The 27,596-nt window shown below is 37.2% G+C and overlaps 1 protein-coding gene across 3 annotated transcripts in view; it reads right to left on the bottom strand.

Moving 5' to 3' along the window:
- Positions 1-13,652: 13,652 nt before the first annotated feature.
- The window catches only part of pik3r1 (phosphoinositide-3-kinase, regulatory subunit 1 (alpha)), a 23,923-nt gene continuing 9,979 nt past the window's right edge, over positions 13,653-27,596 (bottom strand). The window contains exons 3-16 of one of the 3 annotated variants that reach the window (XM_056458438.1): positions 25,370-25,465; positions 25,216-25,290; positions 24,573-24,704; positions 23,289-23,490; positions 23,115-23,197; positions 18,052-18,154; positions 17,838-17,936; positions 17,548-17,728; positions 17,307-17,432; positions 17,047-17,189; positions 16,779-16,955; positions 16,615-16,689; positions 16,354-16,524; positions 13,653-16,202 (exon numbers count right to left, since the gene is read on the bottom strand). In XM_056458438.1, the coding sequence (XP_056314413.1) occupies positions 16,013-16,202; positions 16,354-16,524; positions 16,615-16,689; positions 16,779-16,955; positions 17,047-17,189; positions 17,307-17,432; positions 17,548-17,728; positions 17,838-17,936; positions 18,052-18,154; positions 23,115-23,197; positions 23,289-23,490; positions 24,573-24,704; positions 25,216-25,290; positions 25,370-25,465 (1,853 nt within the window). In that variant the 3' untranslated portion in view covers positions 13,653-16,012. Of the gene's footprint in view, positions 16,203-16,353; positions 16,525-16,614; positions 16,690-16,778; positions 16,956-17,046; positions 17,190-17,306; positions 17,433-17,547; positions 17,729-17,837; positions 17,937-18,051; positions 18,155-19,592; positions 19,963-20,691; positions 21,174-23,114; positions 23,198-23,288; positions 23,491-24,572; positions 24,705-25,215; positions 25,291-25,369; positions 25,466-27,596 lie in introns of those variants that run through there. The other 2 variants (XM_056458439.1, XM_056458440.1) reach the window with 2 other exon arrangements.

The following is a 27,596-nucleotide window of genomic DNA, read 5'->3' as shown; positions in this document are numbered from 1 at the left end:
AAGAATATGTAAGAAGTTGTTTTAATGTTTATTTTGATTTTACGATTCAGCAAAGAAATTTAGGTCAGAGTCAAGTCAAGCATACTAGCTTCAGTCTCAGATCATTATAAAAATTGTCTCATCGCGATTGCACATTACAAACTGCTAATTAATGCAATACGTATTCAAATAAGGGTTGTGCGTTATGTTATCATATCACAGCCAAGTCACATTGCTAAGACAAAATGAATCATTAATCTTGGAGGGAATTACCATGACAGATAACAGTGGGGTTACTGAAGGGCTCGACTGATAGAATAAGAAAAAAGAAAGTGAGTCTTTTTTATGCACTTTCTTTTCTGTTCATAGTTCTTGGTAGAAGCGGTGGAGTTTTTGCACCTGCATTAAAACTGGGAGTGTGTAACCTCACATTCTAAGCAAGATTAGTGTCTTGCACCAACAGAAAACAGTGCCAAGATAAATCCTTTTCCTAGAATCTAACTTCAGCGGTTGCACTGGTCTAATGACACTCACAGAGCTGGCCATGGAATGGTAATCACAACTTGTTATGTGAGCGTTTGCAAATACTCGAGATCAGCTTAGAACATATGTAACTAACTGTCAACCTGTTAGAAAAAGAACATGAGGACACATGAGATATTTTTAAGTACTTATCATAAGGCTTTGACATTTACATGTCCATGTGAATATTTCAGCCAATCACAGTGACTTCCCTTTTCAGGGTTTCTGCAGGTTTAATCTAGTCAATTTTAAGACTTTTTAAGACCATTTTATGACCATCTAATGTAATTATTTCTTAGAGACATTTTAATGTGTCAAGACAAGAAAACTCTAGTTGTATACACTCTTTTTTAACATAATATTTATTTTATTTATGACAAGTTTAACATTGGTAAAAATGTATTTATTATGGAGACAATTACATAAATAACCAAAGATATCCATTTGTTGACTTTTGCTCCAAAATGATTGAGTATAATGTTTAATGTAAAGTGATATGTGGCTCAGTTATTATCATGAGGAATTGTATAATTGTTTTTAGTTTTCTTTCCCTGATTAGGGAACTGAATTTAAAGAAATTGCTGTAAAAAAAGTAAAACAGCTATTGTAAATTGTAATGGATCTCGTTGCAATAAAGAAACTTAAATATTGAAAAAAAAAAAGTTTTATTGAGATGGATTGTCTGTGATTGGATGGATGTTGGCCCGATTGGGTAGCTTTACTTGGACCGAGGAAAATGAAGACCTGTTTAAAATAATCTACAAGACAATATTTCAGTGAATTTAAGACTTTTTAAGGCCTAAAATTTTATTTATGAAATTTAAGACATTTTAAGACATTTTAAGACCCCACGGGGACCCTGCTTTTCTTTTTCATAATGTTTTGAAATCACATTGATGGTTAAAATATATTAAACACTATACAAAAGTTATAAGTAAAATCTTTGGTAAGTTTTAGTAGATACATTGAAGGATCAGAACTTCAATATCATGGATATGCCTAGCAAACCATTAACAGCTTGTTGCGTAAGAGTAAACTAATGGTCTAGGCTCTTTCAGCTGTGCACTTTGAACCTTTATCTTATCTCCATACCACACATCAGAACCTCAGGACCCTCAGTCGAGTCAAAAGCACCCAATACATTCAATGCCAGTAAGTCAATATGTCAATATTAAGAAAAAAAAATTGTGGCTGATGAAATTACTGTGAAATTACTTGGCTGATAATTAAATTCATTACTCAGGGCAAGGCATGCATTTCAAAGTCACAACATTCTCAGTATTCACTCTTAGAAATAAATGGCAATTAGGGGCTTTTCAAAGAGTACATTTTTGATATTAGTATACGTAAATAATATGTAACTTTAGCTATTGGTATGAAACCTTTAATAAAAGGAGCTTTTGAAAAGGTACTGCTAGAGTGACAGCATTTGTAACTTTCTTTCTGAGAGGGAGAATTTTAACACCACCAGTTCCACCAGTTAGGGCCACAATATCACGGCAATTCGTAACTTTTTAATTTAGTGGCTAATTCGTTTCAATTTGTACGACCTAATTCATACTATTTAGTACGATTTGCTTATCACCCAATGACGGTTGGGTTTGGGGGTGGGGTTGGGCGCCACACTTCCTTTTTAAAATCGTACATTTTCGTACGACTGAACTCGTACAAATTTTTACGACAAAACGTAAAATAGTTACTTATTAGTTAATAGTTAGTTTCTCGTGAAATCAGGCTGGTCAGGGACTGTTTACATGATCATTTCAATGTGTACCCACTTTCTCCCAGGTTCACATGGATGCTTATCAACAGGTTTATGCCCCAATGTTGTAGATAAAAAAATCTTTAGGTAAGAATACATTTTTTGACCAATCTTGTGTAGTATTTAAAGTATTTATTACACATTTACTTAGCTAATATTAGAATAAATTGTATCTCAGGCAAAATGAGAGCTTAGACCATTATGCTAATACAGCTGGCAAATGAATGGCTAACAGGGTTGAGGTGGGTTGTTACCAATGCAATTTGTATAATTCAGTCATTAGTACATTTTAGTCAATTTGCTCAACCCCCAATGAAGAACAGTAAACAGTGCATATGACTTAATTGTTGCTAAATGCCCTGGCTGTGGCAAACAGATTTGGTTTAAAATGTATTTTGATGACATTATGTTTAAGTTAAGTAAAGGGCACCTATTTTACCCCTTTTTCAAGATTTAAGATAAGTGTTTAGTGTCTCAAAAATGTGTCTGTAAAGTTTCAGCTCAAAACACCCATCAGATTATTTATTATACTTTTCAGAACATTGGAATTTTCTGCTGTGAACACATTGTAGCTGTTTTTGTTGCCTGTGCCTTTAATGCTAGTTCTCCCTGCCCACCGTTCCCACGTGCCTGTCAGAGTGTCTCCATCTCCATCAGATAAACCGCACAGTGACAGACATGAAGGAAGCAGATCTTATGTACTGTTTGTGAGAAATACTACAGTAAAAACTTTACCAATGATTATTTGATGTATTTTTTGTGGAGTTAAGTCAAGCCTTTTGATGAGTCACACACAATGTCGTTACAAAGTTTACGCACACACAAAGTGTGTGGGTTTGACTTTGCACTGTTTTTGCATGGCAAATGTGGCAGGATACACATTAATATCCAATGCTGTATGTACATTCATTATGTTACTGTACAAAATGAACCTGATTTAACATCCACAAACTAGGATTAAAGCATCTTCTTTTATAATTGTACTGACACGTGGCTCTGGTGATAAAGTAAAATGGTAAAATCGCTGTAATTCATCATTAAGTGTTAAACCTGTAAAACTCATTCTTGATCACATTTTATGCTGATTGATGATTACAGCGAGCTCAACAGATCTTTCAATCGCAGTTGCTTTGCGCACATCCTGTCTTGTTGATATGATTATATGCAATACTATCGAGACATGTTAATATGCAGCTGTTAATCAATTCAGTGGGCAGGGAAATTGAACTACTACGTCACGTTGCGGTGGGCCTCAAAACGGGAGAGATTTGGATCCTATTTTAACATCAGGAATTTAAAAAAGAGACTTATTGTTTTTTTTATCACCCCAATATGACTGTGGACACACTATACCTACATACAATTCCGTCCAAACCACTCCCAAAAGATAATTTTCATCATAGGTGCCCTTTAAGATTTACAATTTACATATTTTTAATACTTTTCATGAAACACCTTAGTTGTTTAAAGTGCTAATGCATTTTTTTTTATACCAGAACTTGTGCAATACATTCATTCATTCATTTTCTTTCAGCTTAGACCCTTTTTTTCATTAGGGGTCACCACAGCAGAATGAACTTCGCAAAACGCCAACTTCTCCAGCATATGTTTTACGCTTACCTTTATGTTTTTCATATGTTTTTAAATTCATTGTTGAATTTTGTGTATATTAATGTGATTAATCACGATAAAAATCATGCAATTAATTGTGATTTAAAATTTGTCTAAGTGACCACTATTAAAAATAAATTCCGTTATTGTCAGGCAAGTTTGTTGTAGTATAGCGTAATTTGCAGACAAATGCTCACATTTACAAGTTAGGAAGAAAATGAAACTTTATGAAAAGTTATGTTTAGCCATGAAGAAAAACATTATTGTTTTGGAATGTTTCAGTTAACATTTTTATTCAGAATATTGCAAGGTATTGCAAGCCTCTGATCTTTTTCTTGACTAATAGTTTGACTAACTGTCATGCGAGACTGGTGCTGAGCAAGAAGGTTGACAAATTAAATAAGAAATTGCTTCAGTGAAAATGATCAGTCAAGTGGTGGTCTACAACAATACAAAAAGGGTACAGTTATTAATATGAATATTTTTACAAATATTTTGCATATAAGAGCTTTATCCATATTTTGCTTTTGGCACTGCATTATAGCAGTATTTAAATTTTTTTTGGCATGTTTCTATTATTTCTTGTAGCGTTATTTTTAAAATTATTATTTAATTTAGCAAAGCCTAATATTTCCACTCCCTCTAAAATTAATTTTAAAAAAAGTTTACAATAATCATACCACACATTTTCCTTCATCAACACAAATCTGTGAACTTAAAACTACTAAAAGTAGTGTAATAGGCCTGTTAATGTGTGTTTTCAATTAGGCTGATTACTCATTTGTATAATCACATTTGTATTTCCTTAATGCATTAATTCAATAAATGCATTCATTTTATTTATTGATTTGAATAAAAGTAATATATAGAATGTTAGAATGTTTTTTTTCTTCACTAACAAAAAATAATTGCCACAATGGTCACACACCAGCATAGCTTATATACAATTTCTTTGCACTGCCATACACAATATGGAAATTGGAACATTTCCCTAAACAAAATCATAAGACAAATGACATTTACTATATCACCATATGTCTATCACTCTGTCTTTGACTTGGATGAGTTCATATTCAGTTCAAATGTATTATTTGCACAGCCTTCCATGATCAGGGGGGATATCAATGAGATGAGACCACCAAAGTGATTCTCAGCAAACCAAGAAGGACACTCTGGCATCAGATCAAGACCACTAAAGCCATGGTGACGCCATGGTTTCCCCCCACAGTCCAAAGACATGTGGTAAACATATGGCAGAATAGTTGGCAGTTCATTCAACTGTGGCTACCCATGATAAATAAGGGACTAAGCTGAAGGAAAATTAATGAATGTTCCTCTCTGTATAGCTGTTTTAACACAACGTGCATTGCATAAAGTGCTGTAGACCATTTTGAGGGTTGTAAACGAAAACAATGGTCCCAACATACTTCCTGTTTTACATTTTTAATTTCTATAGCTTCTGAGTTTCCAAAAAGAGCCACACATTGATGAATAATGTTATGATAACTGTTTTAACATTAAGTTATGATTGAATTGCCTCTTGTTACAGTTATGAAAGAGTTTAATAACAAGCAGGAAATGTTCATGGGCCAATGACATGACCACATTGAAATGGTCTATAGAAATCAAGGTCACTTGACTTGATATAAATACAATTTGATTTAAAATTTATACTTTGAATAATTTTATTTTTGGATTTTATAAGGGCTAGTTCACCTAAAAATGAAAATTCTGTTATTAATTACAATCTTTAATGCCTGTTCTAATCCCCTAAGACCTTTGTCCACCTTTGGAACTCAAATTAAAACATTTTAGATGAAATCCAGGAGCTCTCTGATCCATAGACAGCAAAGGATATGAGAACTTCAGAAGTCAGAACTTCAGTACTTCAGTCAGAACTTCAGTGCAATACAGCTACAATCATACGAAGCCCCGAGAACACTTTTGTGCTCCAAAAAACTTAAAAAAACCTACTTTGTTCATCTATGTCCTTTCTTCAAGGTTTTTCTTCATGAGGTTCCAGTGCACATGGCTAATAACAGAATTTACATTTTTGGGTGAAGTAATTTTTTAAATACTTTAAATAATTAATTATTTGTGAAATCTTAATAGTCTGCCAGTTTTATTAACTAAATGATTTTAACTAAATTTTTAAATAATTTAAAGAAAACTTAATGTGATTTTTTTGTTGATCTCATTTGCAGTGCAGTTTTCATGTTACTTTAGGTGGTATTAGCAATGGCATTAACATTAGCATCTTGTCCACAGGCTGGCCATGCAAACAGCAGTACTCTTGTGATACAATTGCATGTGTTTTTAATGCATGCAGACAACAACAAAAAATAAATAAATAAACAAAAATGATACAATATATAATTCTAGCATTGGTCAACAGAGAACTTTATTAATGCTAAACAGATAAGATAAGCCAACTGTCACCTGATCACTAGCAAGTGTGTATATTTGTGCCACATCGTACATCACTCATGTAACTGTGAACATTGTATAGCACTTGAGAATGTGCTGTGTTGTGAATTAACTCATAGTCATGCTCTACAATGATTGATAATGACATCTTTTTGATGCTTTCTCTGCTGTCACACCCAGAGACTAGTATTGATCTCTTCACTCCAGTAATGGAAAAAACAGCAGCAGTGTGGTTTTTCCTTTCAGAGTTGACATGATGTCATTCTCAACTGTTTGTTTTTACTAAAGAAACAATGTAATACTAAAGAAAGCGTTCAACAATTGCCTAATGTGTTGGTAACATAAGGTGAAAGATAAATAGCTACATTATAATGAATTTTTTTTTATATAGAGACTTTTTGGTATAAACAAAATAGTCTTTCCCCCACCCCTTTTTTTATACTTTAAAAATGGAAAAAAATGAAATGTGTGTTGCTGAATAAAGTTGGAGTTAGAAGAGTTTTTCATGCTTTGGATTGATCAGGTCATTTCTAGCTATAAGTGGAGAGCTTTCTGAAAGTAGGTTGAGAGCTACCAGGAAGTGCAAAGTCTCTAATGAATATTTAACATTGAGAGATTACAGCTCAACACACTGACATTCGCCACCACACTCACGTAGCTCTGAGCCTCTCAGCCTTACTCACAGATCAGCAGCTTAGTATAAGATAAACCAACCTTGCAAGTGAGAAATATGAGAAACTCCAAGTGTTCATACCTGTAGTTTATTATTATTACTATACTATTTTTTATTATTTATTAATGGCATCAGCACTGCGTGCAATTAAATAGCAACCCTTTTTAAATGTGATGTTCTGTGTACAATCTTAGAAAGAAAATCTATCAATAAAATCAGGTCAAATTTCTTTAAATAGTGCTTTCTATAATACACTGTCATTTTTCTTTTGAGATTACAAAGGAAACTGATTGCCTTACATTTTTTATATTATTTATATTTTTACAAACTGAATATTTAAGTACTGAACTGAGAGAGATTCTGGAAGCTCTTCTTTGTCAAATGCTTTCTATCTATCTATCTATCTATCTATCTATCTATCTATCTATCTATCTATCTATCTATCTATCTATCTATCTATCTATCTATCTATCTATCTTATATCTAATGATCACAAGGAATCATAATGTTAATATATTATATTAATTTTTCAACAGTTCTGTCTGGTTCTTCATCGGTGTATTTTAAAACTACAGCTGATCAAAACATTATAAATTTGGTGAGTGATGTTCTTGACGTCGATCTCTCTCTCTTTTATTTTGCAGTGCTGTTTTTATACCATAGTAATTGTAGTGTATTGAGATTGGACTCACATATCAGGAATGTATGTATTTTGTGTTGGCCACTCTTTGTGTAACCTTGAATTATACAAAAAATATATACTTTTTGGTTGGCCATCTGTTTATTTCTAATGAGTCTCCTGTTTTCGTGAACTGCAGACTAGTTCAGTAAAAAAGAAAGAACGAAGAAATGCCCACATGAGTTTAGTGTTTTTCCTTATCACAAAAACAACAATAATCTGGTAGTGTTTGCGCTGTTTTGGCTTTTTTGTGGGTAATTATTGTGATATCGCAATTACAACAGAGAAATACTGGAAAATCTCAGTAGACTGATGGCATTTCATGCCGTTCAGCCTTATAACCTTAATATGTCAGCAAATCACCTGTTTTGTCATCACTTTAGACATTGCACTAGAGAATCCTTCAAATACTAGCTCTAAAGTGATGTTGGTGAGTTAGTTAAGACTTCTGCTGTTCTGACGTCAGCTGCAGATGTGAATAAATGGCGGAAGAAAGTATTTCCTCATACAAATGGGGTTTTTAGACTCCGTGTTTGATTTTCTTTATACAGTTGTATAAACGCAATATCACAGGAGTAGCAATGCGATATGGCTGTATATCGTCACTGGTGGGACACTAAGGCACTCAGGCTGCAGCCTCATGCCCACGCACACCTCCCACCAGTGTTGATATACAGCCATAGAGCACTGCTATTCATGTGATAATGCTCATATATAATACACTATTTGTCCAAACAAAATCACCACCTGGATTTAATTCAGTAAGTAAACAAGATCCTCCTATTACTGCATGGATTATTATGTTTTAGCTGGTAACAAGTTATTTAACTCTAAATGTTCCATAGAGAAACATTTTATTTCTTAAAGAACCATGTTGGAAGACACATTCTTTGGTTGTTGAAAAGGTTTTGGTCTGTTTCAGAAGGGTGAAATTATTAGCGTGCATCAAGCACAGAAAACATCTAAACAGCATTATTTGATTAATCTGTCCAATGCATTTTTTAAAACTGGAAAGAGAGTGGGCAACCATCATCTTTGAGGAAGAAATGTGGTCAGAATAAATTTTTTGAATGATCCAGATCAGGCAACACGATGGCTTAACAGTTCTTACAAGTGGTTAGAACTGTTGCCTCATAGCAAGAAGATCGCTGGTTCAAGTCCCGACTGGATCAGTTGGCATTTCTGTGGGGAACTAAGCGAAGGAAAATGATTTAATGAATGAATGATCAAGATCGACAATCACTTAAACATCTGGTGAAATCAAATTGTAAAACAACAACAGTAGACCTCACATCGATATTAAACAGTGAAAGTAAAAGCATTTTCACATCCACAGTGCAAAGGGAACTCAAGGGATTGGGACTAAACAGCTGTGTAGCCTTAAGAAAATCACGTATCAGTGAGGCTAGTCAGATAAAAAAAGCTTCAATTTGCTGGGGAGCATAAAGATTAGATGCTGGAGCAATGGAAGAAGGTCACACGGTCTGGTGAGTCCAGATTTACACTGTTCCAGAGTGATGGGCGAATGAAGAGAGGTGAATGAAGCATCCCCACATCTGGTGCCAACTTTACATGCCTGTGGGGGGCTGTGCTGTGATCTGGGGATGCTGCAGTTAATCAGTTCTAGGTTCAGCAATGATATGTGCCCAATAATAAGCTCAGCTGACTACCTAAATATGCTAGATTACCAGTTTATTCTACCAATAGTTTTTTTTTACTTCCCTGATGGCATGAGCATATTCCAAGATGACGATTACAGGATAGATTGGGCTCTAAATTGTGAAGGAGTGGTTCAGAGAGCATGAGGCATCATTTTTACCATTATGGATGAGCATCTCAGAACTGAGGCTGATGCAATATGCATTTTGATGCATAGCCAATGATAAGATACACTAAAGATACATATGAAGCAGCTACGATACAATACAATACAATTTACCTCTATATCACAATACAGTACAATCCGATTTCAATTTAATTCACTTCAACACAATGTGATTTGATGCACCGTCAGTCTAAATTAATTTACTCTAACATTCCTTTGGCTTAGTTCCTTATTTATCTGGAGTCACCACAGCTGAACGAACCACCAACTATTCTACCCCTTGTTTTACGCAGCGGATGCCCTTCTAGCCACAACCCAGTACTGTGAAACACCCATACACTCTTGCATTCACACACACTCATTTAGTTTATTCACTTCATCTATAGCTGACTTCTCTCGATGTGGAGGAGCAGTGGCTCTACTCCAAGCTCCTCCTGAGTGACAGAGCTCCTCACCCTATCTATAAGGGTGCACCCTGCCACCCTGTAAAGGAAACTCATTTCGGCTGCTTGTATCCGAGATCTTGTCCTTTCAGGCATGACCCAAAGTTCATGACCATAGGTGAGAGTAGGAACGTAGATTGACTGGTAATACAAAAGCTTTGCCTTTTGGCTCAGCTCCTTCTTTACCACAACAAACCGCATTACTGCTGCAACTGCACCAATCTGCCTACATTTGTAGATAAAAAATATTAATTTGTCATATTAGTTATGCTATAAAAAACAACCTCTCAAATACAGTAAACCAAAGATGCCCAAACTAGGGCCTGCGGGCCAAATTTGGCCCATAGTAACCTTTGATTTGGCCTGCCATCCCAACAGAGAAGAGAGAATTTTTTTGGCCAGGGTTGGGGTTAATAAATTTAATACACATTGTCATTTCTAATTTAATGTAACCTTTTGTTTGTTTGTTTTATTTTAAGCTACAAAAAAACTAATTTAGAATTTTGAACATCCTGTTGCTCAATGGATACACCACAACGTCACCACACAAATCAAGGCATAGCAGGTTCAGACTGACTAGTGTATTCGGCATTAAACTCCACTGTGTTATAAATGGATTTCCTAAGTTTTCATTATAATAGGTTAATTATAAAGTGTAAAAAATATATAAAATGCATTCGTTAATCTAAATAAAGTCTGAATAAAGTCAATTTTGAAATAAATGAGGACATTATGACAACTTTGTTATTCAGCTTGATATATTCACCTTCGGCCCACGGCTCTCAATCAAGTTTTGTATTTGGCCCTTCATAACAAAATGTTTAGGCACTCCTGCATTAAACACTGCAAACATATCCACTATTTGCAATAGTGGAATGATTGATCAACATGAAGGACTTTTATATGTGCTTCTTATTAGGTATATTAGGTCCCTATTGAGAATATTTGGGATGTGCTGGAGAACTCACTAACTCTTAGATTTTCCCATCATAAAAACAAGATCTTGGCAAAAAAAAGAATGTAACTTTGGATAGGAATACATAAATTAACATTGCAAACGCATCTTGAAATGATGCGATAGTAATAGAATCATCGTACCAGCAAACCCTGATTCGTTATTACAGCTCTGATTTGGTTTTGAAACTAATAATCCTGAGTTTGTCCAGCCACCATAATGTTACAAGTTCTACTTTTGAACAAACAATGTGAAGTGTTGATTAAGGTAAGCTACAATGAGATTTCAGAGTTGCTGACTAATCAGTAGTAGATGACTAGCTGAACCATCAGTTCTATGTGGACAGTTTGTGCAAAGAATTATTCTCACGGTGAAATAATAGGGCTTTTTTAGGAACACTCAGTTGCTGTAGAATTAATATTTCAGTGGTAATATTTATAATTATAATTTATATTATTAACATCAGTAATGATATTACTAAAATGTATTATTCAGAAGCTAGATTCTACATATTTCTAACCATATACTGTCTATATATTTTGTCTGTAATCCAAAGGACCCCACTCTTTCTCCAATAAATCGCTGTGAAATATAAAGGAGCAACAGATAACCCACTATAATGACAAAAACAAATCTGATGGCCACTGTGTACGTGTTTCACAAGTCATCTTACAGCCTAATCCACATATCTTTTCTGCATGCCATTCTAAACCTGCATTGCAGTCTGCATGCCATGCTGGAAAATGTGTGGCATGCATTCATTTCAGAAGACTTCAGTTTTAATGATGTGAGAACATGGTTTGCACTTTTCTCTCTTCCTGAGAACAGTGCATTCGCTGCTGCTTATGACTGTGGTTTACTGTTTCCGTCACACTCTAAAGTCATGTGGTGAAGAACTGCATGGTCAACTAAATCCAAATAACCCTAGTACAACACAAAATAGGTCACAACTTTCAAAGCCTATTCTCAAGCCTTCAAAAATATAAATCATCATCTTCTTCTAAGCAATTGAAGAAAAAACCAAATGCATTTTTCATTGCTGTTGTGATGTTAATCACAATAGAAAAAAATCTGACATCCGGTTTTAGAAAGTGTACAGGGTGTGCTATAGTCTATATAAGTCTCCTCCTCAAAATAATCTCAGATCATCAATTTGACTGAGTATTTTGGTTAGACACTAATGAGGTCTTTTATTTCTTCACAAGTGAGAAGACGATATAAAGACAAAGGAAAACATTCATTAACTATTATAAAAGATGCTTTATTCCAGGGATTCTTAATATGAATTTTAGGTGTTTTCATAGAGTGAGGGAGTGGAGATAAAACTATACTAAATGCAAAATCTAAAATTAAGTGAACTTTATTTATAAACTAATTTCGAGAGGATCACATGCTTATAATTGCTTGCGGCCAGTCACACATTATCCAATTTATGATCAGACGAGTTCCATATAACAGCTATCTTCATTTTGAAGAATCATCCCCCTTCCACCCCTACTCCTTTCACAGATGGGTGGCATGGTGTCCCAGTGGTTAGCACTGTTGCCTCACAGCAAGAACATCACTGGTTCTAGTCCTTAACAAGCCAGCCGACATTCTCCTCGTGCTCACGTGGTTTCCCCCGCGTTCCCCGGTTTCCTCCAAATGTCCAAAAACATGCAACTTAAGTTAATTGACTAAACCAAATTGGCACCATAGACATGCTCCTAGTAAGTAGTTATCTCTTAATCACTATCTGTTTATTAGCTACTACAGCAGGGGAGTTCTCGAGATCTACCTGAGCTCAAACTCCCCTCTCGCCTTACAAACGGGAGGGAGCCCCAGGCTCGAGGATCTTATGAGCTCAGGTCTCTTTTCTGGGACAGCATGCCAAATAAGCTTTATAATTAATCATCAGCTAAGTGTGAACAACATATTCAATATATTGGTGAAAATGTCGTTGTACATTGTTAGATAGATTACCAACTTTTAAATGCATCTCTAAAGTCAATTCAGCTGTATGTACACGAAGTACATGCTAAACAAGGACTCAGTAGTGGGACCCACTCACATATGTGTCTCTATTAACTTAAAGCAATGCATTTTATTTACAAGTTTGCACATAGCATTTAAACTCACCTAACATTATATTCAACAGACTACTTTTAAATAGTAGTGTTTATTACAATAATAAAAATATAAATATATTTTTGGGACCAATGCTACTAACCTTATGATAGTATGTAGCTAGCATGGATAAATAAATAAGCTCAGCTTTTTTTTTTTTTTTTTAATGAAGGAAAACCTTTTTTTTTTATCACAGACTGTAATCAATCAGGTTTTGATGTTATGACTTGTTTGAAACTATACACCCTTAATAATCTTCCTATTCATCTTCTCATGTTAATATATTATTGGGCCTATTGAGGTGATAGTAATTTCATGTATTTCAAAAAATAAAACATTATTGGTTCTGTAACTGCGCAGGATTGACACTTTTAAAATCTGAGACCTGAAATTAAACTAGCAAGACTCTTGTTTAGGTTGCTAACAGCTGAAAAAAAGCATCTAAGCAACTAAACGGAATAAAGCTGTTGCTATTCTTGATGCGAGAACAAAACGTTCTCTAACCTTCAGCCCGTTTTCTGGTTGGTGACATCAATGTCGTGCCACCATATCACACCACAACATTTGCATAACCTCAAAAGTCTCTGTAACGGTACATGAAGTTCAACAGTCAACTGTCAATCGCTAGAAAATCTATATAGAACTGACAAAACACACACACAAAAAAATATTTATCTTTTTTCAAAACATTTTATTTATCTTGTTTCTTTTTTAAAAAAAGCCAATACAGATCTGAAGCATTTTTCGAGAATTGGAACACACTGGTTAATCTCAAATTTAGCATTGCGGTAACAATGTCTGTAAACCAATACTATACAGTTTTCAAAAGAAAAGAAAAATGGATTCACAAAATGCAAAAGTTCTCAAAACAGTGTCTGCAGAAAGAGGACAACCATGAAAATGTGAAACACGGAAGTTTGTGGCCTTTAAGCCAGACATGAATAGAAGAGAACAACAGAAGATTTGAACAAAAAAAAAAAAGACCCAGATGAGTTATGAAGACGTTTCTGTTAAATTTAAATCGAGTGTGTGGGTTAAGAGGGGCATTTCAGAAGATTCAATTTTAATAAATGGCTTGTGAAGTTGAAATATTTGTCTCAAACAACATGCTGGTTTACTCAGCAAGGAGGGAACTCTGTGAGATCGTTGTGATGGGAGAAGTATTTGCCAAATTGTAAGGGCAAATCATAATAGTGAAGGAGAGTTGTGCGCAAAGACGTGCCAAAAAAATTACCCTTCTCTTTGAAAATATGATGTGAAAGACTTCAAGATACTCACAATTGTGAAATTTAACAGCACTGTCTTTTTAAACAGATAACTGACTTATTTAAGGCAATCGGGCCTAGTTATAACAAGAAATCAAAATGTATTATTGACCAACAAAAAAAAAAAAATTGTTATTTAATGTCACATTGAGGCTTATTTATGAAAAACATCAATTGCCATAACTGCAACAAAGACGAAAGCAGGAGGCAAAGCCATACTGTTGTGAGAGATCTTATTGTCCAAAAAAATACTGTAGCCAGCCGTTATTATCCATATGGACTTTGTAGCATGAAAGTAATACAATTTTGAGAATGTGGCATTGGGTACTAGCCGAGCTGAGTTGATCCATCATTGTAAACACTATTAAAGATTTTCTGATACAGAAAAAATACAATGTTGACAAGTAACGAGAGGGAGTTACGTTTATCACCAAAACTAATGTTTTTGTCCCTCCATCATACCAATGGATCAAATCATTACGCCCTTGATCATGGAACAAATATATAACAAAATAAACCTCTGTATTCTATCGGGAAGCTGCAGTATTGTGTTGGTGTGACATTAATCATTCAGCTGAAATTGTCATGGATTATTTGATAATGTTTACTCTAGCGAAAGTTGTTCATATATATGCCCTTAATGTAGACAAAAGCAGCACTAATGTCCCCCAGGCTCTGCCCAAGAGAAAGTGAAACAGACTAATAAAATACTCTCTTTTTATATATCCAGCGGCTGATAAAGGAATATGTAATAAAATACTTTTTTTCCTTACTTCCTCTGTAAAACCGAAGCCACCATTCTTGGCATTTGACACGTAAATAACAACTTTGATACATAAAAAAAGACTTTAAGCAATAAAAACAAGTTTATATAATGGGTAGCAACATGTAAAATAAAATCACAACTCTGCAGAGAAGACGGAAAAATACAGAATTTGCATAGCAGATTAGAATTAAACTGAGAAGGAACTGAGCTTTTTGGTACAATGTGGTTTTGCCATGTAGCTTTTGATGCTATCTTTATGTACAGCATGAAGTCCATTTCAGTTCCTTTCTTGCCAGTCCATAAAGCAGAAATGGATTTAGAGTCTGTCACTATAATGCTCACAAACGAAATGCCAAGCATCTCATTCACTTCTTTGTCTTCGCTCTGCTCCCTTCAGGTGAGACATGTCGTGTCAACATCTGTGTAGGAGTCTCTAACAGGAAAACTAGTATATACTGTTTCGAAAGTGCCATCTTGCTACATTTGATCAGCTGATTCCATGGTCTGTTCTTGTAAGTATTACACGTTAACATGTCGAACATCCCAATAGCTTCCAGATACTGTGAGTTTTGGTCACATCACATTCTCTCGTACACACTCAAACACACACATACACAATAAGGGGACCTGAACTGTGCAGGTACAGGGGTAGAGGAGGTAAAAAAACAAATAAACAAAAGATGCATCCTTTAGTCAATGTTCCACATTCCAGCAGCGGGTAAAGCTTTGAAATGAACAAGCACCATTTGGAAAAGGCCTCCAAAGTCCTCCATTTTGGGAGAGTTAGTTAGCAGTTTCCACTACATTCAGACTAGCAAAAGTCTCAGTGGCTGAAATGTTTCTTTTGGGTTTTGCTTTCTTGTCTCTCTCCGACATTGTCATTTGAAGGCAAAAAGCAGCCCTCTGTAGCAGCCTAACTAGAGGCATCTCCATTTGAGGGGAGGCCCTTTCTCAACTCCCATGTTTGTAACGAGTCCCAAAGGTGTGTTCAACTAGTCCTCACCGCCTCTGGTGTCCGTAGACTGGGTATGCTAACGTGACATTCAAAGAGTCATTGTGCTGAACCAGGGATGTGTGCTGGTAGTGCAATACCAGTTCTTTCAGAGAGTTATAAAGGTTGTAGGGCTCAGCGAAGCCATATCCTGTTGGTGTCTTGTTGATGACGCAGTGCTTGACCTCACCATCCACACTGTGAAAAAGACAAAGACGTGACTTTAGTCATTGCGTTTTGCAATTGCACTCAATGTCTGGTCTTGGTAGTCAACAAATTACACAGAATTTCAACAGATGTTAGGAACATCTTACATTTGAATGCTGAAAAAAAGAGAAGTGGTACATACACAACACTGCAGGCATAACATCCAGCTTTGCTGCTGTCCCTAACCAGGAATGTTCCATCTCTCTTGCCCCGGAGAAGAGCCTCAGCTTGGATGCGGTTGATGTTACCCAGTTTCCAGGAGCGCTCATCATGATGTGGCAAGTCCTCATCATCATCCACCATTGAGTACTGACTGCAGAAAAGAAGTGGAGAGTACAGTTTTAATATATAAAAAAGACCTTGAAATAACAAGCAGCTATAACGTGATAAGAAGAACACCCACTCGTCTTGGTTTTCGTTTTTGATTCCCAACCATTCGTTGAGTTTCTTTTGTCTGACTCCTTTCTGTGTCAACCACCTGTGTAACAACAAAAGAGAAACATTTAGCACTTTCCATGAAATATACTGTGTTTTAAGCACAAAACATATGGAGGACAAAGTACTTACATGAGGTACTGATCCCTGGTCTTTCTAAGCTGGATGAGGTCAGGTTTAATGCTGTTCATCCGCTTGTCGATCTCTCTGTAGTCTGCTGCCTGCTTCTTTAGATCTTCCTCGAGACGTCGTTTACTGTCTACTATTTCACTGATGCGTGATTTTAACTTCTCGTAATTGACCATGATCCTATGATGAAATATTGCATTAAACGCCTTTGCATTAAATCGAAAACTCCCTCCAAAAGACTTCAAAGGTTTTTTACAGCATCAGGACTCACCTTTGGATTTCTTTCTCATTGCCTTCTCTTCTAAACTTCTCAATATATTCTTTGCTGTATCGTTCTTGCGTCTGGCACTGCTCTTCAAAGATCTTAATGGTCTCATTAAAAGCTTCAATAGCAGTCCTCTTCATTTGTATTTCCTATCAAGCAGACAAAAGCATCTTAGAATGCAAAGTTTATTTCAAGATCTATGTGATCATTTTATTCAAACACATATAGTCAAATATCTACCATAAATATGTTTAAGAGGAACAAACCTGTGATGTTCTAGTGTATTCCTCGTAGAGTCTGTCATATTCTCTGTTCTTTTCTTGGTACTGCTGGTGGTATTCGTGCAACTTCTTTCCGACAGCTTCAATGTTGTCCTCTTTTACCACTTGATCCTATAAATAAAAAAGATCAAACAAAAAAAATAAATAAAACCATTTTTTTTAAATATTTTAAACAGTAATCAAGTGAAGTTCTTCACAAGACGCTAATAAACTGGACAATAATTACCTGTTGGTGCTTGGACACAGGATACAGTAGTTTCACATCTAGTTTGGGATTGTATTGAGCGAGAGACTCGGTTCGATAGTGGTTGATCAACTCAACCACAGAGTTGAAGGTCAGGGGGTCTGAGAAGCCGTACTTGCCATCGCGATGGAAGATTTTGATCAGCTTGTTGTTACCTCCTTTCCTATATGGTCCAGTAAAAAGCAGTGTTTAGAGAAGTCCTTACATCTGAATGTCAACGCAAGCTTTCTAAATAAAAAAAAAAAACATTCTACTATAAACAGAGAACATACCTCAATGTGAGCGTGTAATCCCCATGCATTTTAGTGGAGGCATCTCGGACCAAAAACGTACCATCAGCAGTGTCTCTAAGTTTTTCGTTTACCTCCTCCCTGCAACAAAGACAAAAAAAGAGGTTAAACCTTCAACTACATAAAACTAACAATAACAATACTATAAAAAAATGCATGCCAATCTGACCAAACAGTAGGTTTAATGGATACCTACCTAGAGATGTCCCCCCAGTACCATTCAGCATCTTGCAGAGCCATGTTGTTGTTCATACCGTTGTTAGCGACAGACGTTGGTTTGGGTGGCTTGGGAGGTAGTGCTGTAAAAAGAAAAGACAAGCAGATTGAGTACAAACAGCTGATAAACCAGCAGCAGTCAAGGTCATTTACATACAAATGTTCAGGCATGTTCTATCACCTCTGTGCTTTTAATATGAAATAGCATTAAACAAACAGACTTAAATCTGAGGAGCAACTCATTTTTGTTTAGAACTTTGGCTTTTATCCATCTAGGTAGTGATGCGTGCTTCCTTCCAACTGCGACAGTCATGTTTTAAAAGCATGCAATGGTTACTGCAGATTTCTAGATCTCTTGCCTCCTCCCCTCCTAGCGTTTTCCATTTCATTAAATGTGGCTGAGCACATGCCTCTCAAGCACTCGGCAGGGAGTCCGATTCTTTAGAATGCATTTCATCACCGCTACCGAAAAAAACTAATTTCATCACAATTTCCTGATCTGGCAAGCACTGTAAGCAGTGCCCCTTAGATGCAGCAATCGCATAGATAAGGTCATAAAGATAGAATACAGGGGCAAACAAGAATAATCTGGATTTGAAGACATAACAAGTGCTTTAAAACAGAATTATCACTGTATCGATAAGACACAACATCTGACAGCAGACAGAAACCCACCGATGGCGTTTTCAAAGAAATGCAATATGCACATTCATGCAAGAATCCTTAACCATTGAGAACATGTTGCTTCGCTGAATAGAGGCAGAAGCTGCAGCTGATTGGCTGCTGGGCTGAGTGACGGGAAGCAGCGGGGGCAGTGCAGTCTCCGTGGAGCATGAGGCAGAGCTGAAGCGGTGGGCTATTTTTATCTTCCAACCTCCACCCCCCACCACCACCACCATCATCTCATGCACACTCACTGTCTCTCCTTTGTTCACTTCAGTCACTCTCATCGGTGAGCATTTTCTGCCCCGTGTAATCAAAGAGCATGACACTTAAAGACAATGATATTAAACCAAACTTGCATACAAGAATCTAAGCAACAAATCATCCAAAGCCCTGTGGTAGATAAAGTAGAGATATCCTCCATGAGCATACACAGTATTGCACACAATGACTAATGTGAAAATAGTAATCATCAGAACACAATAGCAAAATGCCAAACCTGTTTTAAGACCACCGAAGGGATCCAAGACTATAGACAGTGTTGTCAATCACCAAATTAAGCCCGCAAGAATTAAGAATGCACATTTACAACACACTAACTTCAGCAGTTACCTGGCGCGTCTAATTCTATGTAAAACAGCAGGTCTGATCCAGATCCTGATCCAGTGTCAAGTCTCAGACTCTCTAAATCCGCCATGCTTAACGGAGTGTAGCATATCTAGGATTCGCATGCAGTTTTCTTGGCAAACCTCCTCAGTGGTTACTAGGAACCCAGTTTTTTTCCTCGCTCATCGCTTTGAGATCAATTTTTGAAAAGCCTTGGAGAGTGGGGCCAGTGAAAGCCATTACATCACTTACCCCAGCCAATGATGCTGCAGGACTGTTGCTGGCCACTCCTGCCTCATCACCTGCCTCTAATTCTTCCAAGTCCTGAGCACAATGATGTCATTGCAACATTGCTTTGCCCATTCAAAAGTCGACCAGGAAAAGCGTGTCAAATGTAAGATGTATCTGCACCAATATTGATAATCCAAAAATGTCCTTTATCCGTGTGGAACACAAGTGCTGACGACCGATGGAAGGCAAAATCAAAAGCAAGGCGCACTGCAGCATAGCATCTTTCAAATGAGGAAAGAAACTGAAGCCTCACAGTCTTTCTCTGACTCACCCTCCCTTCCTGTATCTGTGATGCAGCTTTACTAAGCCCCTCCTCTCTCTGAGCAGAAACGATCAGCACTGCCCCTCTGCTGGTAGGCAGACAAAAGCAGTGTGCTGATCACCGCTGCAGCGGCACGTAGACAGTGCCTACGTCAAAGACAAGGCCGGGTCAGGAGGCAGGCATGGCTTGCAAATACTTTTTATAATCCCCAAATGCGACTTGCGGAGGACTGGAGGAGGGAAGCGATCAGCTATTTGAGCTTGAGAGAGTACTTGAATTAATTCTGAGTAGGGTTAAAAACGGCCACAGGAACATGGGCTATTTTCATGCCTGGCACTCTAATGACAGGTCAAAAAGGTACTTCAGCTGAGGTACTTAACAGTCATGTAGTAGGTCAAGTGTAACAAACCACTAGAGAGAAATGGATGAGGAACAGTGTCATATATAGTTTTAAAACTATAACCCTGAGTTTTATGGTAGCCAATGAATAATTCAACATGTTCAGACATGTCAGTGTCAGTCAAACAGGTTAACCAACTTTTCATAGCAGGTACACTTTAAGTGCTAGTCTTGATTCATACATGGTAGAAAGCACTAATGTACAAGCCTGTCAGCGCTTTAAAAGAGACAGAAAGGGATATATAAAAAGGATGTGTGAGAAGAACCACTACCATGTGCCGAAAAAAGGGTAACTCCCCATAAACACAATGCTCTGCTGCTCTACTTTAGTACACCTTCTGTCTACCTAAGTGTTTCTGAAAAAGTGACCCAATCATTACACTCAAACCACAGACTTACATTGCAAGTTGTGCATGTTCAGCAATCTTCAAGCAGCCTTTTGTTCAGCAAAACTGTGCGGTAAGCATTTCTTCTGATTCTCTGTAAATCCAAGAGACTATTGTCTTGCGTCTTGAAAAAAATACTCCCACTTAACAGGTGCGGGTGTCTAAGAGTCACTAAGGCAGCCTGACAAAATCCAGCAAAGTCCGAGTTGAGAGACAAAAGTTTGCACAACAGGTTGAAACTGTAGAGTCTGGACAACTGAAGTAGGTCTGAGAGAGGTGGAGAATGATGTCTGCTCCAGGACGGCTGGGTTAATGATTGCTGGACTTGCGCTGCTGGTAGCCGTTTCTCTTTCTCTCTCTCCTCTGCTCATTCACCCTTTCTGGCTCCAAGGGTTGTTCAGTCTCATGATTAACTTGCTCAGGTTCAAATATTTGCTGAGCTGTGCACCCTTATGCTTTGGGAGGGGAATGTGGCACAGACAGGAGGGGGCCAGGGGGTGGAGTACAGTCCTCGGAAGTGAACGTTGTGAGTGTGTGTGTGTGTGTGTGAGAATGCATGCAAGACAGAACAGCCGCTGCTGCAAGTGAACAAGAGAGCTCTGTGGAGTAGACCACACTTCAAGCAAACCCAATCCAAGTGGGCCTTCTGCCACCAGCCTAAAATAGTCACCCAGTAACTAGGAGCATGTGCATACATGCATCCACACTATCTGATGCCACATGTGTAGGAGTCGTGTATGGGCAGGTTGTTGAGGCAACAAGTACCATTTAAAGGTGGCACTTGTGTTGCTCGTGCTTGTTTAAAAGATAGTACAGGAGATACAGCGAGAAGCTTCTCTAGTAAAAAGGAGGTAGGGGTGCTTTTGAGTCTGGGCTCGTCTTGTTTAACCTAGCCTAATGCAGGTGCAAATTACTGACAGCTGAGCCTGCTCCATGCTAGGGCAAAGTATAAATAGGCCCTAACAGGTAATAAAACATTTAAACAGTCACACAGTCAGACTTGGGGCCCCTGGCAGCCAGAGAGAGAGAGAGAGATAAGCGGATAAAGACAGGGAGAAAAATATGGAGATACTTTACTACTGCTACAAAAGCCCAACTAGACAACTGGTCTGTGTTCAAGACAGTGTACACACACAGGCACAGCAGATGTGACTATGTGAAATCTCTAAATGATCCTGACCACAAAAGGATTGAATACAGATAAACACATTTATTTTTTAATTCTTATCTGACAGAGCACTCCAATCTATTATACATTAAAATTATTAGATCAAATAAAATAAACAAATAGCATAGGTGAATATAACAGAGCAAAGGCACAAATTAAATAAGGAAGTGCTTATTGGTTTTGATAGCGTAGAAGAAATTCAGTAATCAAATGTAAAGTAACACTGTAGTCTTCATTGTAGAAATAATTAAATAGAATTAATCTTTGTTAAAACTAAAATCTTTATCATTTCTCATGCCCAAAGTTTATATTTGCTTGATACCTTACTCACATGCCAATAAAACACATTGCGAATGAAATTCTTTGCAATGACTCCACAAATCACACATGTTCTGAACTGTGGTACCTGGTCAACAATAATCCCAACAAGGCATGGGACGATAACTGTTTTCAAGGTATGCCACGGTTTGGAAAAATCAAAGTTTGGACAAAATTTTTTTTCTGTTCTATCGTTCCTATGGTTTTTGTACGATTTCCTATTTACGATTTTTAGTTATTTAGGACAACAGTATCTTCAGCAGAAAAGATATCCAAAGATGCCGTCTTAAATTAATGAAATCAGCGTTTTGAATCTAATGAAGAGAGAAGTCAATGATTTATTTGAATTATTTAGCCTGACATGTTTACTGATAGAAAACATTATACATTTTTCTCAAAATAAAATATATTGTGTACAAATGGGGAAAAAGTTTTTGTCTTTTACCTCGACTTTAAAAAATAATATATTTTAGAGCAGCAATCACAGTACCGTGATACCATAAAACCGTGATATATCTATTCAAGGTTATCAAACCATTAGAATCCTATACCGGCTCATGCCTAATCCCAACTTGACATTGCAGATATTACAGACTCGAACAATGCAATATCGACATCGAAACAATGTATTGTATTTGCAATGCAGGTCACTTGGCAAAAATCAGACGCAGGTGCGAGCTAATCACATATAATTTCACAACTACCTACCCAATCTTCTCCCCTCTGTTACCTGCTCTCCATCTACTTGCATACACAGAGACTATGAGCCATGGTGTCTAACTAGACAGCACTGTTTGAATCATCCTCTCTATCACTTTCTTTTCATCTACACTGTATTCAAAGGCTTGGAACTGACAACAACACTGTTAAGATTAAAACTAAACACTTTAAAGATTTACTGGTTGAGAACCACTGCTTTAGATGGGTAATCATTAGTAGAGTATATTTACCTGGAGCTGCCTGACTGTCACTCCATTCGCTGGTCACCAGTACTTCAATTATCCTGATGTGTGCCTCTGGGCTGGGCTCACAACTAGGAAAGGAAGAAGAGAAAATCATCGTCTCTTTCTTTTCCCGTCAGAACACATGGAATGAGAGTGAATCAACAGCATACTAGTGTGTACCTGGTGGGCTGATGTCTGAAGAGTGCCGGGCTAAAGATCTCAGCAAGGGCGCGAGCACTGAGCAGGTTGACAGCTGAGGCCTGGCAAACATGAGAGAAATGGCGCAGCAAGCTCTGCAGGGTCAACCAGTACTGTGGAGGAAGTGCAGTGGAGCTGGCCACCAGCCTCAGGTGTTGTGCGCATTCATCTGTACCTTGAACTTCTAAAGACACAGACAAAAAGAAGGGTGTAAAACAAGGGCTCTCACACACCCACGTTTATTCGCTTAAGGTGTCGTCAGCATGTCCTCTTGAACCTTCACTCATTTGCTTTTATATACCAATAACCAGTGAGGACATGAAAAAAAAAAGTGTACATGCAGTCATATGGAAAATCGTGCTCAGCATGCAACTAACCACACAAGATCTCAAGAGAGACATTGACAAAGTTAGAAGAGTACTCTGGGTGGTGATTGGTTGACAGCATTGATGTCTCTGATAAGCTGTCGGGTTTGCGTTAGGTCTATTAACCACAGATATCCTGTTTCCGGCCATGTGACTGCACACTACCCAAAACAGAATGAAAAAGTCCTCTCTCAAACTGGTTACAAGCTAGTTTACACTACAGAGTTTGTTTTGCACATGAACAGAATGTTCAGTCATACACAGAGGGTAGATAAAGTTAACACCCTCAGTCCAAACGCCAATACAACACCTGGTATACATTTTGCAGTCAGAATGACTGGTTTGTAGACATAAAATCAGATAAGTGCTGGAACATGTGTACTGTGACGATACAACCAAACAATCTTGCAAGATAAGTCCACACTGGTGTTTTAGAAGGTCATGGGACTGAAAATTTTTCTTCTTTTATAAGGACTCTGTGTGTTACTTTACTTCCATTGCAGGAGGCTTTCCATATGGCTAACACAAATCTAAAAAACAATAGCACCACCATGTGGTAATTGTAATAAAATGAACTCAATGAGCAATGGTGTCCTTGTTACATACTTCATTTATTTTGATAAAATAAGTTGATGCTGTGCCAAACTAGCTGTAGAAAAACAACACATGCATTAGGGTAACCAATCTTAAAAAATATATAAAAATTATGATTGACAATTTGATTTGCATGTATTAATGCAAAATCTCTGAAATCCCATAAGAGATGGTCTAGACTACTGTTCCAATTTACTATGACCTTTTATGTGAAGATGCTTTGACAAAATCTACATTGTAAAGTGCTATACAAATAAAGGTGAATTGAATTGAACTGTTGAGGTGCAGTAACCCTTTGGAAACTCACCTTGAGCGATGCGTATCATCTCATTGTAGATAACAGTGGGGATGACAGGCTGAGGTAAATCTTGGAGATACCTCCTAAGACCATCACATAACATCTGAAGGTCCATCTGCTCAAGATCCACAGAGGCAGGATCTAATAAAACAATCAAACAGAGAGGAATGACATAAGCCTCATATGCTAACCAGGCACAAAGACACAAGCTAAAAATCTTTACTATCTATGACTAACCAGACACAACAATCACTTGGTTTCTATTTGTGGCCAATGTCACAATGCTAAGATTATCTGGGGGGCAGTTGCCAGGGCATTGATATGGTATTGAGTTGCTTTTGCAATGCTATACGTTTAGATGTTCAAATTTTATCTTCAGTCTATGGATTGTTCTTGTCTTTCTTTTTTCCCCCATTATATAAAATGTATCAGATAAAATCTGATTGCAGACAGCTGACAGAACAAAAGTGTAAAATGAATAACGGCAATTATTCAGTTTAATGTGTTTTTTAAAGTAGGAATTACAGTTATATGCAGAGGTGTTGAACTTTTCACAATCTCATTGAATGTGAACAGAAAAGCACCTTGCTTTTTTTACATCTTGCAGTTTAGTACAGCTAACAGCAGCAACAACTTATGGCCTGTCACTCACCACTATCAAAGCACTGTCTGACATCCAGCCCTCCTCCAGCAGTGAAGTTTCTGTAGAGCGTAGGGTTGTCTAGACCTGTACACAGTTAAAATGTGAGTAAATGCATGCAGCAAATGCAATGATTACGATGTGTGCGAACACATGACAGATTTACCTTTCTTCTCAATGGCCTCAAGGAGCTTCAGCAGCATTGATGGTGCCACCTCTGGAGGGGCAAACTGCTCAGTCAGGTCTAACAGAGTGCTCAAGCCTAAAGGAGAGAAAGTTAAACCCTCATTAAAAATCCACCAGGTACCTTTGAACAACTTTGCTAGCTTTTCATTAAGCACCGAAGGCTGTCATTTCAAAGCCTCCAAGGAAAACAAGAACTTTAGACCATGACCCACTACACAGTCACAGCATGCTTAGATCAATAATCATTTTCATGTATTTAGGTGGTGCAGCAAGAAACACATCTAAGTGTGTGTTTGTGTGTGTGTGTGTACAGGGCTGGTGCTGACCAGGAGTATATGATTAAGTATGCAGCGGAGGTAGATGAAAAAAAGCTTAAACAAACAGACCATAATATGCAGCCGCTGGTGCAGGGTGGAGGGTTTGTAAGATCCAGTAAGAAAGTCCAGGTGCAGGCATGAAAGGGCTCTGAGACTGGCTCAAGCTTTATTTGGTTTTGGTGTGCGGCATTTTAAAGGGCTTGAATTTCTAAAAGACTTGACTGTTAGCAGTGTTCAAGGCCACAGGTCCAAACTCTACAGATTATGAAAGGATTCCCTGTACCTTTTTTTAAAGCATCAAAAGGATATTTACACGTCTTTGATTTTCTTAGAAGGTATGGCTCAAATTTAAGTTTGAAAACCACAACAACCACACGAGGAAATGGGGATTCAAGTCATTAGAAATAATAGACTTTAGTCCCAAGGCTCTGGGACTTTTCTTGCTAATCTGTGAGATAAGCAAAGAAAGTTGTAATGCTCAAATAACACCCCTTTCCTTAAACTAAATTCTGAAAGACAACAGCCATCTGGAGTTCATTACTGTCAAAGCAACATCAAGCATAAGGAGAGTTATTCATTTTCTAAGAACTGTTGAACTCTAGGCGGGGGAAACGAATGACAGATTCCTCATATACAAATTTGGAGAGTAGTGCCACTTTGGTACGCTCTGCTGAGAGAGAACTTTGTGCCCAGACAGACACCTTATCCAGCCCGCTGCTTCTTAGAATCCAGATTCATAGTGCTGGTCTAATTTTACCGTAGCTTGAAATGTTCCAGTCAAATAAGCATTTATGCATTTAACAGACCCCTATCTTTCTCATAAATTAGGTAAAGTTGCTATGCTGTCTAAAGTTTACGTGGTCACAGCATGCCATGTTGGTTAATAATTACAAATTAAGTCAGTGAATAAAGTTATATTGTCATTTCAAAATAGAATTGCATATTTTAAAAGTCTTATGTTTATTTACATGTGTTAAATTGGCATTTCTACAGAACGGGAGGTTGGTGAAGGTGACAGGTTTCGGAATGGGATTGAGTTGCTTCTAAGTAACTCAGGGTGACCTGATAGCATTGGCCTTCTGTGCGACTAGATTGAATGACATTCAAGATTGATGATAGCAGAATAGTCCAAATGTTTTAGTTCAAGGTTTCACTATGTGCCCTGGACGCCTTCTTAAGGCTCTTTGTGAAAGTCAATAAGACTTTTTTGTTGCCATTTTATAATTTATTATAATGTGTAAAATTGTACCTCTCTTTATGAAATGACCCAAAATGTTTCATTTGAAATGATAAGCAGTCTAGAAAAAGTGGATACACTGCCATGAATAGGCATGAGCTGGTATAAGGTTTCTGACGATATAATAACCTTGGATAAAAATACCACGGTTTTACAGTATCACGGTATTGTGATTATTGCTCTAAAATAAGTTATTTTTAAATTTCTGGGTAAAACTAAAATACTTTTTTCCATAAACATGTCAGGCAAAGTAGTTAAAATAAATTATGGACTTTTGCTCTCTCCATTAGTTTCAAAAACACAGGATTTCTTTACAACACTAAAAAAGTACATTAAAAAAACCCTTACACACACCTTAGGAAGGGTATAACAGAAAATTTTGGCGGTTTTAAAACCTTGACTTTTCCAAACCATGGTATACCTTGAAACTGGTTATCATCCATGCCTAGCCATGAACTTGTACAATATTTCACACATAGCAAACTCATCAACCCAAGGTGAGTAGCAATAGTAGGAACTTGGTAAAAGACGGTGAATGAGAAAAATACTCTAGAGGAGGTCTGAATGAAACACCTTCTGTTTCCAATTACTAGGCTTAATTCATCCAAGCTGTGCAGTTGAGAACAGCATGGTAATGGAAACAATTAAAGATG

The sequence above is a fragment of the Danio aesculapii genome, chromosome 5 (assembly GCF_903798145.1).
Source record: "Danio aesculapii chromosome 5, fDanAes4.1, whole genome shotgun sequence".
NCBI classification, from domain to species: Eukaryota; Metazoa; Chordata; class Actinopteri; order Cypriniformes; family Danionidae; genus Danio; species Danio aesculapii.
The sequence above is the reverse complement of the archived record's forward strand: the minus strand, read 5'-3'. Positions and strand labels throughout refer to the sequence as shown.